At 38.2% G+C, this 17,908-nt stretch overlaps 2 protein-coding genes and 1 pseudogene across 3 annotated transcripts; 1 reads left to right on the forward strand and 2 right to left on the reverse strand.

Annotated features, from left to right (window-relative positions):
• Positions 1-815: 815 nt before the first annotated feature.
• LOC121775275 (CBL-interacting serine/threonine-protein kinase 7-like) lies at positions 816-2,350 on the forward strand. Its single transcript, XM_042172334.1, has one exon. It carries the CDS (start codon positions 838-840, stop codon positions 2,149-2,151), a length of 1,314 nt encoding a protein of 437 aa, XP_042028268.1. The 5' UTR covers positions 816-837; the 3' UTR covers positions 2,152-2,350.
• A 4,017-nt stretch (positions 2,351-6,367) lies between these two features.
• Positions 6,368-8,437, reverse strand: LOC121774516 (annotated as a pseudogene).
• A 2,794-nt stretch (positions 8,438-11,231) lies between these two features.
• On the reverse strand, positions 11,232-17,692 carry LOC121774181 (acylamino-acid-releasing enzyme 1-like). 2 transcript variants are annotated; one of them, XM_042171096.1, is made up of 18 exons: positions 17,504-17,692; positions 16,782-16,954; positions 16,352-16,658; positions 15,827-16,048; positions 15,537-15,746; positions 15,336-15,410; positions 15,077-15,212; positions 14,420-14,571; positions 14,246-14,328; positions 14,035-14,156; positions 13,862-13,940; positions 12,919-13,096; positions 12,775-12,835; positions 12,546-12,668; positions 12,159-12,356; positions 11,870-11,938; positions 11,526-11,602; positions 11,232-11,431 (listed from the first exon to the last, which is right to left on the reverse strand). In XM_042171096.1, the coding sequence occupies exons 2-18, from the start codon at positions 16,930-16,932 to the stop codon at positions 11,365-11,367; spliced, it is 2,310 nt and encodes a 769-aa protein (XP_042027030.1). In that variant the 5' UTR covers positions 16,933-16,954; positions 17,504-17,692; the 3' UTR covers positions 11,232-11,364. The 2 variants fall into 2 exon arrangements, with proteins under 2 accessions (XP_042027030.1, XP_042027029.1); XM_042171095.1 differs by having other exon boundaries at positions 16,352-16,661; positions 16,782-16,952; positions 17,504-17,691.
• Between the last annotated feature and the right edge of the window lie 216 nt (positions 17,693-17,908).

The following is a 17,908-nucleotide window of genomic DNA, read 5'->3' on the forward strand; positions in this document are numbered from 1 at the left end:
GGGTATTTTCGTCCAAAAAACTTGCTAATTGTAAAAAATACCTCAAATGATACTAACTCAAAGTTCATAGACCTAAAATGATATTTTCAAAGTTCACGGACCTAAAATGATACTTTGGCAAAGTTCGTGGACCAAAAATGATGTTCCCTTTAATATTAAATGCCACTACGTGAGTATCATTCGTAAACTTGAGTATCATTCTCGTTTAATCTACATTGGTGTCATTCATATTGTTTTAATGTGTGTTTAGTTTGATTCCGGTTATGTCACATGATAGTTGAACCAATAGTTAATTGTTTCATGATAATTAAATCATTTTTTTTTCAAACTTTATCCTCTTCGACTTTATTCTTTATTTATTTTTCTTCTACTTTATTCTTTATTTCCATCTCTTATTTTATTATTTTTTATTATTTTTTTTAATTTATTCTCTACATTAGGAACAAGGGGATACAACTGGACCGGCGCGCCGGGCACCGCCCCACTATAGCCGGGGCGCCTATTCGCCGCGCCCGCCCCAGACCGGCACGTCCTCATCCCGAAGACGCCGGATGGCTATCCGCCCAGGAAATATCGTCCGCCTCGAGGCGGACGTGCTCCCCACTATAGATAGCCCCGGGATCGCCCCTGCTGTGGCTATAGGGGCGGCTGTCCCATAGTGGATACCCCGACAAAAAGCAGAAAATCCGTACCCATTAAACAATTTTTCATTTTTATATTCCCAACAATTGCAACATGTGATCTCTCTCTCTCCACTATATATAAACCACACGCACAATCACACACTCCTTGTCCAGCCACCAAGCCTAGCTAGCTAGACCTTCTCTCTAACCCCAAATGGGCCCCCCCACCCCCACCAACCCTCTCCCCTCCGCCGCCAAGATCCGCCGCTCCACCAGCGGCACCGGCTCCATCATCCTCGAAAAGTACCAGCTCGGCCGCCTCCTCGGCCGCGGCAGCTTCGCGAAGGTCTACCTCGCCCGCCTCCTCAACAGCCCCTCCGCCCCCGAAGTCGCCATCAAGGTCATCGACAAGGCCGCCACCGTCGACGCCGCCATGGAGCCCCGCATCGTCCGCGAGGTCTCCGCCATGCGCCGCCTCCACCACCACTCCAACATCCTCACCCTCCACGAGGTCATGGCCACCAAATCCAAAATCTACCTCGTCATGGAACTCGCCCCCGGCGGCGAGCTCTTCACCAAGCTCTCCCGCTGCTGCCGCTTCTCCGAATCCACCGCCCGCCGCTACTTCCACCAGCTCATCTCCGCCCTCCGCTTCTGCCACCAGAACGGCGTCTTCCACCGCGACATCAAGCCGCAGAATCTCCTCCTCGACCAAAACGGATTACTCAAAATCACCGACTTCGGCCTCTCCGCCCTCTCCGAGCACAAAATCGACGGCCTCGTCCGCACCGCCTGCGGAACTCCGGCCTACACCGCGCCGGAGGTCGTCTCCCGGAGAGGCTACGACGGCGAGAAGGCTGACGCCTGGTCATGCGGCGTTCTCCTATACGTTTTCCTAGTAGGAAGCCCCCCCTTCGACGATGGCAATTTATCGAACATGTACCGTGCAATGCACCGCCGCGCTTTCGAATTCCCCGATTTCGTCTCCAAATCGGCCAAAATCGTGATCTACAGATTGCTCGATCCAAACCCTTACACCAGGCTCAGCCTCGACGAGTTAATAAAACTCTCCTGGTTCAAAAAATCGTTCTCACGGGAGAATTTAAAATCGCAAAGCGTCGATGAGAATTTAACGGGATCTGAGTTTCTTGATTCGAATCAATTCAAATGCATGCCGAGAGTGAACGCTTTCGACTTGATCTCGATGTCGTCGGGGCTCGATCTGTCGGGGCTGTTCGAGGAGGAGACGACGAGTAGCAAGGAAATAAGGTTTACCACTGGAATGGAGGTGGCGGAGATTGAGGAGAAAGTGAGCAAAACCAGCCTCGAATTTGAATATAGAGTAGAGCGGCGAAAGGGCGGAGCGATGCGGCTGATCAAGGGGAGGGCGGTGGTGGAGGTGGAGATATGGGGGTTGGCGCCGGAGCTGTGGTTGGTGGAGCTGAGATTGGTCGACGGTGCGGCGGAATTGGGCGAATCGCAGTGGGGGGAGCTGCGATTGGGGATTGGTGAGATCATGGCCCAATGAGATCGAGGAATACCGCGAAACGGCGTCGTTTGCGTGGTTGGAGGGTTGTTTTCTTTTGATAGAAATGTTTTGATTAAATTTTAGGTAGTGAAGATAGAAATGTGTAATTTGTGAATAGTTTGTTGGTTTGATGGAAGTGATTTGATTCATGTCTCTGTCTCTGGTTTTGTGTTTCAAATAAATTGTGCTTTTGATGTAACTGATTTTTGTTGCCTAACTTGTAACCAAATTTGTTTGTACAACCTATAATTTGATCTTTTTATCTCAAATTAGGGAAGCAAGAATCATGTTAGTAATCACAAAACAACCTATTTTTTTTTTATAGTAGTGGCTGAGTTCAATGATGCAAGAAACATGGCAGTAGGGATCCCAGAAAAAAACAAAGAAGGAAGAGATGTAGAAATGGAATGAATAGATTTTATGTCATTTCACAACTCAGTTTGTGGGACATAAACCTCAAACTTTCAGTGGCTCCTGAGAAATAATTCTCCACCCCAATCATGACTTGAAAGGTCAATTAAATATTAAGAGAATATTTGTCAAAAATAATTGTTGCAGATAGCATTGTTTATATATTGGAAATATGAAAATTAATGTAAGATACCTCAAATTATTGGCATGTGTTGGAGTAACAAGTTTTCAGTTTGGTAGTATCAGAAATAACATCTGTAAAATGTAGAGTGAGTGGTTTTTGGCTAAATTGAGCCACTTGCAGAAATAATGGAAGTGATTTATGGCATGGTTGTGGTTGGGGTCTGAAATGGCGCCGCGCCTACTAAGAAGATTCTTACCTGGTGGCTAGCACAAGAGGATGAGTAACCAATCCAGAAAACGTTGGTTACTTGGAAAGGGAAGTGCAAAGTGTTAAGAGAAGAAGACTACAGTTTTATTAGGGTTCTACAAATTCAAGCATAAGTTCAGTTGCGTATATACTACAATTCTCCTTCTTACTTCCTAGTAGTCGCACAGAGACTGTCGGAAGTTGGGTAGTGTGGGGTGGAGCACTCTGCATGAAGGGTGGTCGATAGCATCTCGAAACTCCTAATTTAATACAAAATTTTGATACTCCTCAAAGCCGTGTATGCTTAGAGCATTCACAATGGGACGGATGTCCCGACGGACTTCCCAAAAACACATCCTGCAACGTCATAAGGATATCCCACTGCACTGCCACGTCATAAGGACATCCCACTACACAATGACAGACATCCCTAAGGACATCCACAAAAAACAATAAAAAAATCGGGACGTCCGCCGGGACGTCCGTTGTGTCAACGCAATGGCGAACGTCCCGGAAAGCCGCGGAACTCCGGTGTCCGCAGCAGAAGTCCGTATCCGTATGCATGTTGCCTAATGGCGGACGTCCGGCACGCCGATCCGACGTCCGCCGGGACATCCGCTATTGTGGATGCTCTTATTGGAGTTTGTCACACGTATAGAAATACTAACAAATCAGCTCATAATTTAACACAATCTAATGTGCGTTGTTCTAGGTCAAACTGTTGGATCCATATTTCCCGAAATGGTGAAAGAAAAATTGTTAATGATGAATTGTTGATATTCACAAGACCAATTTTTACCTCCTAAATAGGTCCAGTTTTCATCTAAGTGGAGAGTATATTTTTCAAATTGGAGATTAATTTCATATAAAAAAATTGAATATATTGAAATTAGAATAGGATTTTAAATTCTGGCTGACAAGACGAAACTAATAAACTTGACCAAGTGGATATTGGTTTATTGCGGAGTTTAATTTTAAAAAATAGTTTGAATATAAAATTGAACTGTAAAAATTATGACTTTTACAAAGCCATCCTTAGTTAAAGTTGGGAGAGAAAGAGACTTCACAAACATAGAGGAGTTTCATTATTTTGATGCATCTCGAAGATTTACAAGGCTATTCTATTATTTAAAAATGTCTAATTTATAGTAGTATATCAATGTTCAAGGATGTAAAGTTCTACAAAATTTATAACTAATTTATCATTTCAAATTTATTAAACACAGGAAAAGTTATACTAGTAGCAACTCCTGAAGTGGTTAACAAGTATAGCTAGGGTTTAGCCATTATTAGATGGAGTGCCGAGTTCGAGCCCTCTTGACATCAGTTGTAATTTTCTCCTATCTATAGTATAGGAGTTTATTTGTAATTTTCCTCCCTTTTAATTAGCTAGACAATGATCCCATTATCAATTTAATTCGAGGTTAATAATTAGACAATGATCCCATGGACAATTTAATTAGAAAAAAATGATTAAAGAATGAAATGTTCTATACAAAATAATAAAAATCCTTCTTATAATTATATGCCTACGGACTGAAATTTAAAAATCAATAATTATTAATTTAAAACTAAAGGTAGTTGTAAACCTTAATAATAGATTGATGAGACTTAACTAACAATTATATTAAAGAAACCATAAAATTGTCTTTAATAATCAATGAGCATTTCTGATTTTAGCACCAAATTTCATTATGAATCTTAAGTCATCTTTGTACTTGTAGGAATAAGTTTAGTGGACGCCATGGATAAGATTAATAAGTATGATAGTAAGATGATTTGAATTGTTTAATTTTGAAATTTAGATTGGTTGATTGCTGTATAGTACTACCATACTATAATTTGATGTTTTGTATCCAAAATATAAAAATAAAAGAAAAATATACTACTCCATACAACTTAACTAGAGGAATAGTATTATTTATATCCAATGTTCTATAAAGAATAGATATAAATAATTTGATATAGGTATTTTATATTTCCTCAAAAAATTATACACTCACTAAATTTAGGCCTTTTAGCCGTTAAGCCCAATTCCAATTGAAGAGTGATGAAGTCTTCTTCTCCCTAAATCTTCAGCTCGCGTTCTGTTTCTCCCTGAATCTTCACCGGTGGGCTTTATCTTCTTCTTTGATTTATTTAATCCTCAAATTTTTGTTTTACGTTTCTGTTGAATTTACTTATATCAGAATCGAAATCTTCACTCAATTGCTTACACTCCTTTTCTTATTTTTTTTTCTCGCTTTGTCTTGTTGGTTCATTCTGTGTTGAGTATGATCAGTAAATTATGTTATTAATTCTAGAATTGATAGTTTATACTGGAAATTTATGTTCACGATGAATTGAATAAGTTAGGGATTTTTCATTTTGTTTCATCCTACTGATATCATTCATCAAATGCAACTCTGCTAAATGAAAACTGAACCTAGGATAAGGAAAAGAGAAAAAGCTGTCGATTAGCTCTAATAGATGATTAGAATATCAAAGGCATTCATTTTCATGATCATAGGTAGGCTAGTATGAGCATATTACAAAACAAAAAGATATTTAGTTCATATTTAGGGGATTTGCAGTATCAGTCAAAGCATTTTCATATTAGATTCCATGAAGCTGCTCACATGTTCCATTCCCGTTACTAGGTCTTGATAGTAGATTCAGTTAATTACTTTTATATGTTAAGGTTGAGGTAGTGCAATTGATGAGCTAATTTTGAAATTGTGAATTGCTTCTTCTTCATTAAGATTACAAATATTAGGGCATTGGCAATCTATCAAATGCCAGTAGCGTGGCAGATAAAATAAGTCTACCACTCTACCTTGAATCTGGTGATTTGCTAGGACAGTTGGGAAAACTACTATGTTCATGCCTCGTTGTCTTGAGAATTGTAGACTTGTATCTTCTTGTATTTGTGGTTTCTGTACTCTTTGTTAGTCTGATTCAGATAAACAGAAATTAGCAGATATTTATTTTCTACAACTTGAAGCCATCTGCTGCCTAAACTAGGAAGTGAAAGGGAAAAGAAGCAAGTGCATCTTTTGTTGTATTAACTATGGTTGATGCATGGACCCTGCTTGGGGCTGCTTTCGTCCCAGTTATCATTGCTGGTAGAGCTTTGCGAACGAGAGCAAGACATGCTGAGGAGCAAAGATTAAGAAGTGCGTGGAGCCGGGAGAAGAGCGGGGATGACATTTTTGTGTGCGAGAGAGTTTGCACGTCGAAGAGGATGTTGAAGAAAGTAGGAGCCTTCGCCAAGGATCCCATCCCAGATACTTGCATTACAGTATGCGGTGTTTCTGAGCTTGATGCTTGCGCTGATGCCTGTGCTCGAACTGTGTGTGTCAACCAACATCAAGTACCCAACTGGAACGACATTTGCCTCCGGAGATGCCAGAGTGAGTGCCTCAAATTATCCGAGTCTCGCATTGCACATTGAATTATTTGATTTCGTGTTATCTGATTAACTCCACAACAGTTATGTTCTTGCTGTTATCTTTATTGGATAGATATATCATCTGTTTTTTACTTTGCCAAATATATGTGAAATCCCTTGATTGCAGGTCATATTCTGAGTATTATCTAAGGTGCATCAATCCTATTAAAATTCTTACTGTGATTAATAAATTTAAACTTGGAATTGATAAATAATGGTGGAGTTGGTGAATCTTGATTGATATGTCACATTCAATCTTTTTAACAAATGGAGGAAACTTCGATAAAGAAATGGACAAGATGAGATACATACAATGTTCAATGCATGTAGAACCACATATCAATATAGACAAACAATAATACAATGCCCCAACAATCCTCTTCACAAATAATGATAGTGTCCCAACAATAATGGAGTACTATTATTTGCAATGCTTGTTGAACCACATACCTATATTCAGGTAGCTTTCATAGTCTGACTGTGGTCTGCAAAAACAAGAACATGTTTCTTAGCACACGAAGCGTGTTTCCGACCATATTATTAGGGCGCGACGCCTTACCTGTCAATGTTGTGTTCATCGTTGGGGAAGACAATAACCTTGGTTTCGACTCCTCTCTCCCTCAATGCTCGTGCAAACTAAATGTCCGGAAAAATCACAGCAAATTAGGTGGCTAGATGTCGCATTTGAAGAATCATGGATGCAATTCAATCTTGATCACTTATGCTGGACTTGTCATAACTTGGTGAAAAGGTTCGTAAAATCACAGTCATCTTTCAAGGAACATTAAACTTTACTAAAACACGCGTAAACACAACTTCATGTTGGAGATTTGGTGTTTATAGTATGAGGTCTTACCTGTATTCCGTTACACATTGGCAGGCGGATATCCCGGGCACCAAGTAGAAAAATGGTGGGGGTTTTAACCTGGAAAAAAGTAGGTATAGTTGATGCAGAGATGATGATAGGAGCAGATGATAATGGACTGAGTTTTGCAGCAGAATTTCTAACTAAACTAGCATTGTATAACCTTTCGAGACATGAGCAATAGGAGACTTGCTATAAAATAGAGCCAGGTGTTCTGCACAAGGGGATTCCGTGAAGGCAGGTCTTCGTTCGCCTCCAAAAACCTCAGCGAAACACCAGTCGGGAATATCAGATGAGCCAAACAACAGAGGAATGTTGCATAGGGGATTCCTAGTTGCTGCTGCAGCAAACATTTCGGGTGCCTGTATAGACGAACGACTCAATTAAACCCGAACGACTCAATAAAACCATGGTCTGAGTTGTTTAAAGAAGAAGCACCTACCTGACCAATCAAGTGTGTAGTAAAAAAATCCACCATGCGAACCACCAAGGACGAATATTTTAGATGGATCCGCAAGTCCCTTGTCAATGACAGCGTCTAATGCAGTGAGTACGTCTCTCACATGCTGCGTAAGCACCAAGAATGCAGCATATCAATAGATTTACTAAATAATCTTCTAACACTAGAATGACTACCTGGGATCCAATGTTTCCCGGAAGAGATTGCAATGCTTCCTCGCCAAATCCGAGAGAACCCCTACCGCCACAGTTAAATTAGATTTAACCTCAATGAAAATAGGATGACGGGGAGTGAGAGAGAGACCTATAGTTGACAATAAGCAAGCTATAACCAAGTGAAGATAGGAAAGCCAAAGACTTGGAGAAGCTTGCCAACGAAACAGTGTGTGGACCTCCATGAAGGAAGACAACTAACGGATCAGGCGATTCAGACGACTTCCTATGCCTCGATGATACATATATAGCTTCAAACGGTCTGCACGCACCTGCAACACGAACCCCAGAGGCACAGAAGCTAAACTATGTTAATTCATATCTGGAAGACAGATTCATCCAAACATCTTATTAAGCACCTTTTCCAAGATTCTCAGAAACATCCCTGACTGGTATACTCAATATGTCAAATTGTTGCGATGCCAAGAGACATGAAACCTTGTCAGAGCATTGTATGGGGCTTGAGACATCCCACTATCTCCATTTTCCGAGCAAACTACCATACTTGATCTCGGGAATACTAACCGGACTGCTGCATACTTGAACACACCAAAAATAAAAAAATAAAATGTGATGGATCAGAAAAAGGATGTATAGTAGCCTGCTTCAGAAATAGTATTTTCTCCCACCAGAAATAGTATTTTACCGACGGCTTTGGCGCCATCGGAAAATCCTTCATTACTTTTGATGGGTTTGAATTCAGCTTCGCTCCATTTCTTCTTCATTCAGCCCTAGCCTAACTCAGTTTCCCCCTTTCCGTCTTCACTCCCGACTTCCGCCTCAGCCGCCCGACGATTTCTCCGCCACCGGAAGAACAGAAAGCCTCCATTGAAAGTTGATTTTAGGTACTGCAATTTTCGATTTTAGGCCGATAAAATGTGCTTCTAATCTACGTACATTTCGATTGATATTCATTCAATGCAGTTAAATTGCTCATGTATTTGTTTTCTTAGAATGTGATGGTTTTGGGAGGAAACATCAATTAGATTATGAAATTCTTGTTGTGGTTGATACATAGAAACTCTGATCATTTGAATGCAGACAGCTTGAGAGTTGCAACTTTGCTGTGCTTGTGAATTTTGGAGTGTTTTATTATACAAATACTCTATGTATTTTTCATATTAAAAAATCATGCATATATTAATATAAACCTTTTCATGGGACAAAAATGAGAAGATGCTTTAGAAATCTATCAACTGTTAACACCGCATCAAATAGGTCATCCTTATTGCTGTAAAATTCTGATTTCTTTAGATTTATTGGATTTTTAGTCACTTCCAAAAAACTGGAAATCTCTAAAGAAACTGCATGCTTGTGTGATCACACATGGAAGATCCATTCCTGCATAATGGATCGATACATTTAATCATTACTTTTTTTTTTCTCAGTTTTTTCTTATTGAAGGAGCATAGCTTCAAGAGAGTATTTAAGCTTCAAAGATGAGACTTATTTTTTATTATGGTGGACCATGGTTATTTTTGTATGAGCATGCCTTAGGCTGTTAGAAATTGGTGGCTAAGCTTGGGGTGGCTCCTCCGACTTGTTGTTGAGAAGAAGAAGTGGAGATAATGTCGTTTTGTTGTATTGTGTGTTATGTATTGTTGCTCTGATGCTATACATATGTAAAAATTATAATTTTCTGACTGATCTTATAAACGATCACTTTTTTTCGATTAGGAATTATAACAATGAGTGAGAGCCGCCGGTGGATGGAATCCAAAGTTTTTGGAGGGGCTTGAGGAATTCATCAAGGTTGCAAGTAGTAAAAAATTAGGTGTCCATGTAAAAAATGTGATAACAAGTGCTATAAAGATCCAATGGAAGTTGCAATTACGGGAGGACTTGCGAGAGGAATTGCAACAACAAGTATGGCAAGAGTTTAAGCAAACAGGAAATGGACAAGGAACTAAAGTCTGAGAGCATGCAAAAATGGAAAAATGAAATTGCAAGAGAAGGTGGAACAATTCATCATGTCCCAACCCCTGACGATTCTAAATATATATGATCGACCCATGCACTCTCTACGTTAACGTTTTCCACTCGTTTTCATTTACATTTTTTTTTAATTTGGGCTGACTCAAAGTTAAACATTGAATCCAGTAAAGGGTTAATTTTTAAACATATATCCATTATAATTTACATTGGTTGGTTATTGTTTATCGGTTATAATTGATACGATGGTTTAGTTAAAACAACGTATCTATTAAGAATAACAAAAAAAAGGTGAGTGATCACAGCCCAAATCTTAGCCATTAGATTAGGAAATCGATTTAGTGGTTGAAATAATGTCACGTGGATTATATTTTAAATTAAAAAAAATATTAAATAAAGGGTATTAATGTCAATTCTCTCTCATCAAAATATCTCAAAACTTTAAATTTACGTAACTCTCTCGATTTAAATTATTTTTTTGCAAAAAATATATCAAATTAAAGATAATTTTATAAGGATTCCAATGAGAATTGCATATATTCCGACGATGTTCGGGTGATGAAACTTGATAAATTATATTTCAATTTGATATTCTCATGTCATTTTGTTAATATTTGTAATACATTATGTTGATATAAAAAAATCACCCACGAAAATTATCATATGATAAAATAATGACGATATTACCCCTTTGTTGATATTTTGTCTACTATTTATTGAAATTTGTGAGCTTTAATCTCATCCACTCATTTCAAAATCAAAGGATGTAGATTTAGTCTTAGTTTTGGATTATAGTGTTGTTAGCATTAGAAAAGGATCCAAAAAGACCAAAAATACAAAAATATGGTCTCATATTTACTAATGGATAGAGGCGTCGGAAAAATGATGTCCTGTATCGGAAACTAGGAAATATCGACGAACTTGTGGTCGGTTAACTCACTGCCGTTTACACCCCATATTGGTGTCGAATTTGATTGACTGCGGTGGATAATTTTACAACGAAATGTTTCCATTAATAAATCTTTTTGTGACAAGGTTATTCATGACATTCCGTTGGTAAATCTGTATTTGGTAGTGGTATGAGTATGAATAAGATTGTATTTTCATAATGCATTTAATTACCAATTGATAGTTTCAATATAGATATTGAATTATCAAGGACGATTTGAGATACTATCTCCGTCCCGCATTAACTGTCACATTTACTTTTCTGCATTCGTTTTGTAAAAATGATAAGAGTAATAAATAGTTAAAGTGGAGAAATAGTAAAGTAGGAGAGAGAATACTGTAAAGAAAACTCTTCTCTGACTTATTCTCTCTCTGATTTTACTATTTCTCGACTTTAACTATTTATTATTATTTTTATAGAACAAGTGAAGAAAAGTAAATGTGACAGTTAATGAGGGACAAAGGTGGTATGTTTTTATTATTGATATTATTGTTATTATAATACTAATAATAATAATAATTATTATTATTATTTAAAACATATTAATGTACCAACAATAAGAAGAACAATGTAATGCAATCTGTCTATGATTTGAGATGCTTGTTGAACCACGCACCGATATTCAGGTAGCTTTCGTAGTCCGACTGTGGCCTGCAACAAGAACGAAGTATCAGACTCACAACACTGCGTTTTATTAGGACACGAAGCATGGTTTCGACCACTTCATTAGGGAGAGATGCCTTACTTGTCAATGCCGTGAACATCATTGGGGAAGATGATAACCTTAGTTTCGACTCCTCTCTCTTTCAATGCTCTGGCATACTACATGGCCAAAAAATCAGAACAAATTAGATGACACAGTACCATAAAAGTCATACAAAACTCGAAATCTGCATGCAAATTGTACTCAGATTTCCAGTGGCACAGCTTTTATGTATCGCAAAAGTGTGACCATCAAACAGTCAATTTGTTGGGCTAAATCGCAATATTTACACTAGGAACTTTACTAAAACGTGTAAGAAAACTTCACAGTGGGCATATGTATTTCTATACTTAATTGTAATTCAAGAATATAGCACAAGGCCTTACCTGTATTCCGTTAGATACTGGTACGCGGAGATCTTTAGCACCAAGCAGAAAAATTGTGGGGGTTTTGACCTGGAAAGAACTAACAATTCAGCGGAGGACAATATTTTCAAGTAGAATGACTACTGAATTTACATGTGAATAGATGCATCACTGTGTCGCGTAGACTAGAAATACCCGAGGTGAAAATGAATAGGATCAAAAAATATTGAATTAACCGATTGAATTTTACGATAACTAGCTATTCTATTAGCTTTATTCAAAACTGTCAACGTCTCCACACAATTCATACCTTTGAGATATGAGCAATAGGAGACTTGCTATGAAGAACAGCCAGGTGTTCTGCAGAAGGGGATTCAGTGTAGATAGTATTTCCATCACTTCCATAAGTCTCAAAAAAACACCAATCCGGAATATCAGATGTGCCGACCATTAGAGCAAGGTTGCATACAGGGTTCCTAGCAGCTGCTGCAACGAACCTTTCTGGTGCCTGGTAAGACGAGAAGAATTTCTAAATTTAGTAACTCAACTCCAAATAATAAGATAGATGAAGTTGGGGATGCATTATTTTTTATCTTAGGTACGGGTCAAGCAGCAAATTATAAGCCCAAGTAGCTCAGAACAACCACCTATCACCAGAGTTGTTAACAAAGACGTAGTAGCAGAAGAGTCATTCTACCTGACCAATCAAATGTGTAGTCAAAAATCCACCATGCGAACCACCAACGACAAATATTTTAGATGGATCAGCAAGTCCCTTGCCAGTAACATAGTCTATTGCAGTGAGTACGTCATTCACATCCTGCATAAGCACCAGGAATGCAGAGCAGCCTCTCACATATCACCAAATCTGAAAAACAATTTTCTAAGGGGAAGAATGACAAATGATTCTAGAAAAATAATAGTACCTGGGTCCCGATGTGTCCTGGAAGAGATTGCAATGCTTCCTCACCAAATCCCAGAGAACCCCTACCATGCACCAGTTGAATTAGAAGCAATCAAGACAGAAGCAGCTTTAACTTCAATTTAAATTTGGGGGTGGGGGGGTGTACCTATAATTCACAATAAGCAAGCTGTAGCCAAGTGCGGATAGGAAAGCTAAGGACTTTGCGTAGCTTGCCAATAAAACAGAGTGAGGACCTCCATGAAGGACAACAATTAACGGATCCGGCGATTCAGACTTGCTAGATTTTGATGATACATATATAGCTTCAAATGGTTTGCATGCACCTAGAACAAATTCGAAAATTCATAGACATGAATAATTCAATTAGAATATCTCGAAATCAATGTAATGAAAGGCCTCTACTAATAGACAAAATAATTGCAATAACTGACACTAAACTATTAGAAATCCTGAATCTGTCCATTCATTATAAGTCAGAGTAGCACGACTGTGTTAATTCATATTTGTAAGACAGATTCATCATCTATCTAGAGAAACATAAGTGAGAAAAAGATTTTTAATTTACAAGTAATTGTTGGTATCCTGCACTAGTTCAGTTAACACAGTCTAAAGCTATACAACCTCTTTCATAATGAACTTCAAAGCTAACACTACTTGCATCCTAAAAGCTAGTAGCACAGCACGTTGTATGCACATGATCAATCCTCATATACTTAAAAAATATTGATGGAATCTATGTCGACATTTAACTTTTTCCAAATGGATACAAGAAGAAACATGCATAGTAAATCTGTTCATTCATTTTCTGTGTAAATGCTAAAATTAAATATCATGTTGCATCTTGCACGGTACCAGGAAACGGACAGAAGTTGGTCAATATGCGGCTTTAAACTACACTTCACTATACCCATTGATGGCTCATTCTGACTCAAGACTAAATAATCATTGGGCGTCCAGCTAAAAGCTACATGTTATCCACTATAAACCAGAAAGCAATATCAGAAAAATTATCCAGGCTAATATATATTATCATCTTCACCATTCACTGCAACCAAATTAATATCATACACAAACATCTTATTACATACCTTTTGTAGGATTCTCAGAGACATCCCTGACCGGAATATTCAAGATGTCAAATTGTTGTGATGCCAACATCGTTGAAACCTGCAAACGACCTCAGCATGAAAAGCATGACTTTGAAAAGCAAGAACAAATAAAAAAGAACTTTGACTTTGTATAATATATATGAATCTGATACCTTCTCAGAGCATGTGGTTATCGGGCTTGAAACATCTGACCAACTCCATTTTGCATCAGTGGATATCTTTCCAACCAAACACCCATACATAATTTGAGGAATACTTACCGGACTGCTGCATACTTGAACACAGGAAAAATAAAAGATCATTTTGTGTGATTAAAATCGGAAAATAGATAGCCTGCTTCAGATATACAGTATTTTGTCCTACCAGCAATAATATCGTCACCATCTATGGCAAGGATGTCCCACGAAGACTTTGAATTATTAGGGCTGATTCTTGATACTTGTCCACTGTAAAGTACAAAAAGGCATTATTTTTATCCCAGAGAAGGGAGATTATTAGGTATTTTATATTGACTATTCATCACAACTCTTGAGTTACCTTAATACATTCACTGAAAGTATTGTTTGAACACTACCCCAAATAGAAGATAAAACCATTGTTTGACCATCAGAAAGCCACGGCTGATCGAGTAACTTAGAGCAATAAAGCCCAGGAAAGCAGCCATCCTCAGGACACATGACAACAGAAACCTAAAGATAACAAAGAATAGGCAAAGAATAAATTTGGGGGAGCAGATCATAATACACATGATTTCCGCAACGTCTACTTGGTTGATGTTTTTAACTGAATCTGCTCATTCAACTTTATCCAAGCCATTTAATAAATAGTCATTGGTTTTAATAGTCCATGTGGTTAAGCTGGTAGATTTCTTTAGGTGGGTATACATTCCTTTGGAATATTGAAGAATAATAAGTTTATGGTGGCATTCGAGCAAAATTTCCTGCCTCCAAATTTCCTTCTTGATCCCGAAATGAAGACTTCAACATAAGCAATATTTGATTTTCTGTATTCCAGCAATTTAATATTTTACAGTTTTATTATAATGCAAGAGTTTCCTCCCATGAACAGGACATAATGGATATAAGAATATTCTAATCAACCACAGGAACATATCAACACATTTGAAATTCAATGAGATTCACATTCCTTCACTTATTCTTTCTGTTACTTGACACTAATAGAACATGAGCATACCACTTCGGTAATTTTCGAAGGATAGAGTTTCCCATTCAAAGGCCACTCAATCTTGTGAAGTGATTCAGTGGCCGAGTGTGCCCCAGAATCAACAGAAGATCTTGCCGAAAAAAACACAAGGGATTTCTCATCTGGACTGAAAAATAGAAAGTGATTATTAAGAAATGACTTCTCTATAGGATGTTTCGCAAACAAAGGAACATAGAGCCTAGATGACACATTTAAAGTATCAGCATAATGTACTTATCGGCCTACAAACCTGAAACGGGGAAAGAATGCACTACTTATGCTCTGGGTAAGTTTAATTATCAGTGATTCTTCGGTTGCATCACTTCTGAAAATAGCAGAAATAAACCAAATGAGCGTGCCAAGCCAAGTGAAGAGCACTGAAGTTTGCATAATGTAAGATGAAAAAGAATGGCTTCAGTTAAATAAACTAGTAGTATATAATTTTAGCTACCTGGTTATACCGGTGTCTGATTTAAAGGATGGAGCTTTGACTGCATACAGGGCGCAAGGCCTATTATAACAGTATTTGATACCCAACTTCCTTGTATCTGAAGGCCACCCAACAAAGACGAGATACTGCTGGCCATCAACTGATGGAGCCCATACAACTTGCCCAACACTTAACTCCCTCCCAACTCCAGCAACACCATGAACCTCTCCACTGCAGAATGTTTGCTTTCAGTTTTGGTTCTGAATCAGTCAGCTTCTCAAGCATTAGAAAACATAATTAACCATGTGAACCTGCTAACATCAATAACAAAAAGTGCCGGCTGTCTTTTCCCAGAGTAAGTTTCTCCCCAGTCTTCTTCCCAGTCACCTTGACCCTTCCAGCTACCACAATCCTTATCTGTAGAAGCCTCCTTTTTTAACCCGAAAGCATTAAATGTTGGTTTAGGGAGGTCTTGTTCCTCAGCAGCATAAGCTATGGCAGTTTCATCTGAGTTCCATGAAATACCCTCAAACCTGCAACCATAACTCAAGAAATTAAACTAAGTACAGAAAGGAAGGTAGAATCAGCCAATCAGGATAGATCATGGAGCTTCCGTTTCCCCTCTTAGATTATAAAACTCAGCATTACTGACTGCTGATGTAAGCTAAAACATTTTGCTACTATTAGCATAGGATGCTAGAATAATGACTGAACCCTCTTACCCTCCAATTAGTTATTCCACATTTCTCAGCCAGAATACATTATAGTGAAAATATAGTGCTTGTTCAGGCTTAACCTGCTTTCTTTACCAAAAAAAATATATAGTGCTTGTTTACCATGCATCGGTATATACTGATCCGTGAATTTTGCGTGGAATAGCAAAGTCCTTCTTAAGTTCAGATGCACCCCATATTTCAAAGTGGGTTGGAGAGTCGCCTTCAGAATTTCGCACAACAAGAAGCTTTGATCCTGACGGAGAGGGAACTAACGCAGACACACCGGTCATTTCAACAGGGAATGGGGCCCAGCGAAAACTCACAGAATTGTCAGTCTTTTGCGATATATGACTGGTCAGTATTGACTTTCTCCTCTTGTTGGACAAAAGATCTTGTTGACCTATTAAAAACATTGCAGTGGTAGCATCTTCTGCGACATATTTCATGAACAAATAGTTGAAGTCAAACTTAATGACAAAGTAAACTTGGGCATTTATGAATATTAACAGGCAGAAGGGAATAGCATGGGACGAAACAGAAGCAATCATACCATTCTGAGGTTTGATGGTCCATGCTTTATCGATGGTGGAGATTTTCGAAAATTCTTGAAGTAACACAGACAAAGAAGCAAATTCTTCTTGAGCGGCTGCATCTATACCTACTGGCACTTCTTTTGTGGGGATTCCACCAGCATTGTCCATTGCCGATCGAACTGACAAACCTCTAGTTGCAGCACATGTAAATCATGATTACAAATTGGACAGAAAATATTTGTGGAGCATTTCTCAATGAACAACCAAAATGTCACCATCTCATAAGCAAAGTAAAATCTATTAATCTACAAAATTTTAATCCACATATAACTGTTTTATGAGTACGAACATTTAACATAGAAATCTTAATTTCCTATTATCAAAATCTCCCATTGAGAGATGTATGACACAATTCTCAAATGAACATTTCAACTAGGGAAAAGAAACATAATTGCATAATCACGATCAAGCTTTCGAGCTACAGAAACCATCCAATTACAAAAATGGCAGCAATTTAACAGAACGCGGAGGCGACGAAGATCCGATAAATTGCCGGAAAACAATACTAACACAAACACCACACGAAGCTCTATTGCTTATAATTTTAATAAAATAGAGATCGATTAACTGCTAGAAAAACAGAGGTAAACTCATACATACAGTGGTTAAATTCGCGAAATGAAAACTAAGACATTCAGATACGTAATCAGCAATCAAATTGAGTGGAGTTAGGGAGTACCTGGATGAGGGGGAGAGAGAGGGTGTAGATGAGGACAATTATTTAGGTTTGGAGAAGAACGAGAGTGAGAAATGGGAGTTGAAATTGAAGGATAATTGTGGATTTGAGTAGTCTAAGATTCGTACTCTCATCTTCACCATTGCATTTTTTTTTTGGCTTTTTAAATTTTTTAATTTATCTTCTCTCTTGTTCGCTAGATTCTTTGCGCTGGGCTGGAATCGCTGGATTATTTAAAGTTCACCCCTAAGGGTTCGTTTGATTAGATGAGTAGCAAATACAAATTTTTGAAGGGTTGTGTTGCTAACTTAATGTTTGTGGTAGTGTATATTATGCATAATGGAGTTTGGTTCGTTGAGTTGTGTTGGAACATGTGGGCAACATCAGTGTTTGGTTGGATTAGTTGGA

The sequence above is a fragment of the Salvia splendens genome, chromosome 17 (genome assembly GCF_004379255.2).
Source record: "Salvia splendens isolate huo1 chromosome 17, SspV2, whole genome shotgun sequence".
Lineage (NCBI taxonomy): Eukaryota > Viridiplantae > Streptophyta > Magnoliopsida > Lamiales > Lamiaceae > Salvia > Salvia splendens.

What these genes read in the sequence shown, in the direction of transcription:
- LOC121775275 (XM_042172334.1), top strand. Translation starts at nt 838, where the DNA reads ATGGGCCCCCCCACCCCCACCAACCCTCTCCCCTCCGCCGCCAAGATC.
- LOC121774181 (XM_042171095.1), bottom strand. Translation starts at nt 16,932, where the DNA reads ATGGACAATGCTGGTGGAATCCCCACAAAAGAAGTGCCAGTAGGTATA. An exon ending in TCAGTATATACCGATGCATG is followed by an intron (nt 16,049 to 16,351) that starts GTAAACAAGCAC and finishes TTATGGTTGCAG; the next exon opens with GTTTGAGGGTATTTCATGGA. An exon ending in CTATTGCTCATATCTCAAAG is followed by an intron (nt 11,939 to 12,158) that starts GTATGAATTGTG and finishes AGTTCTTTCCAG; the next exon opens with GTCAAAACCCCCACAATTTT.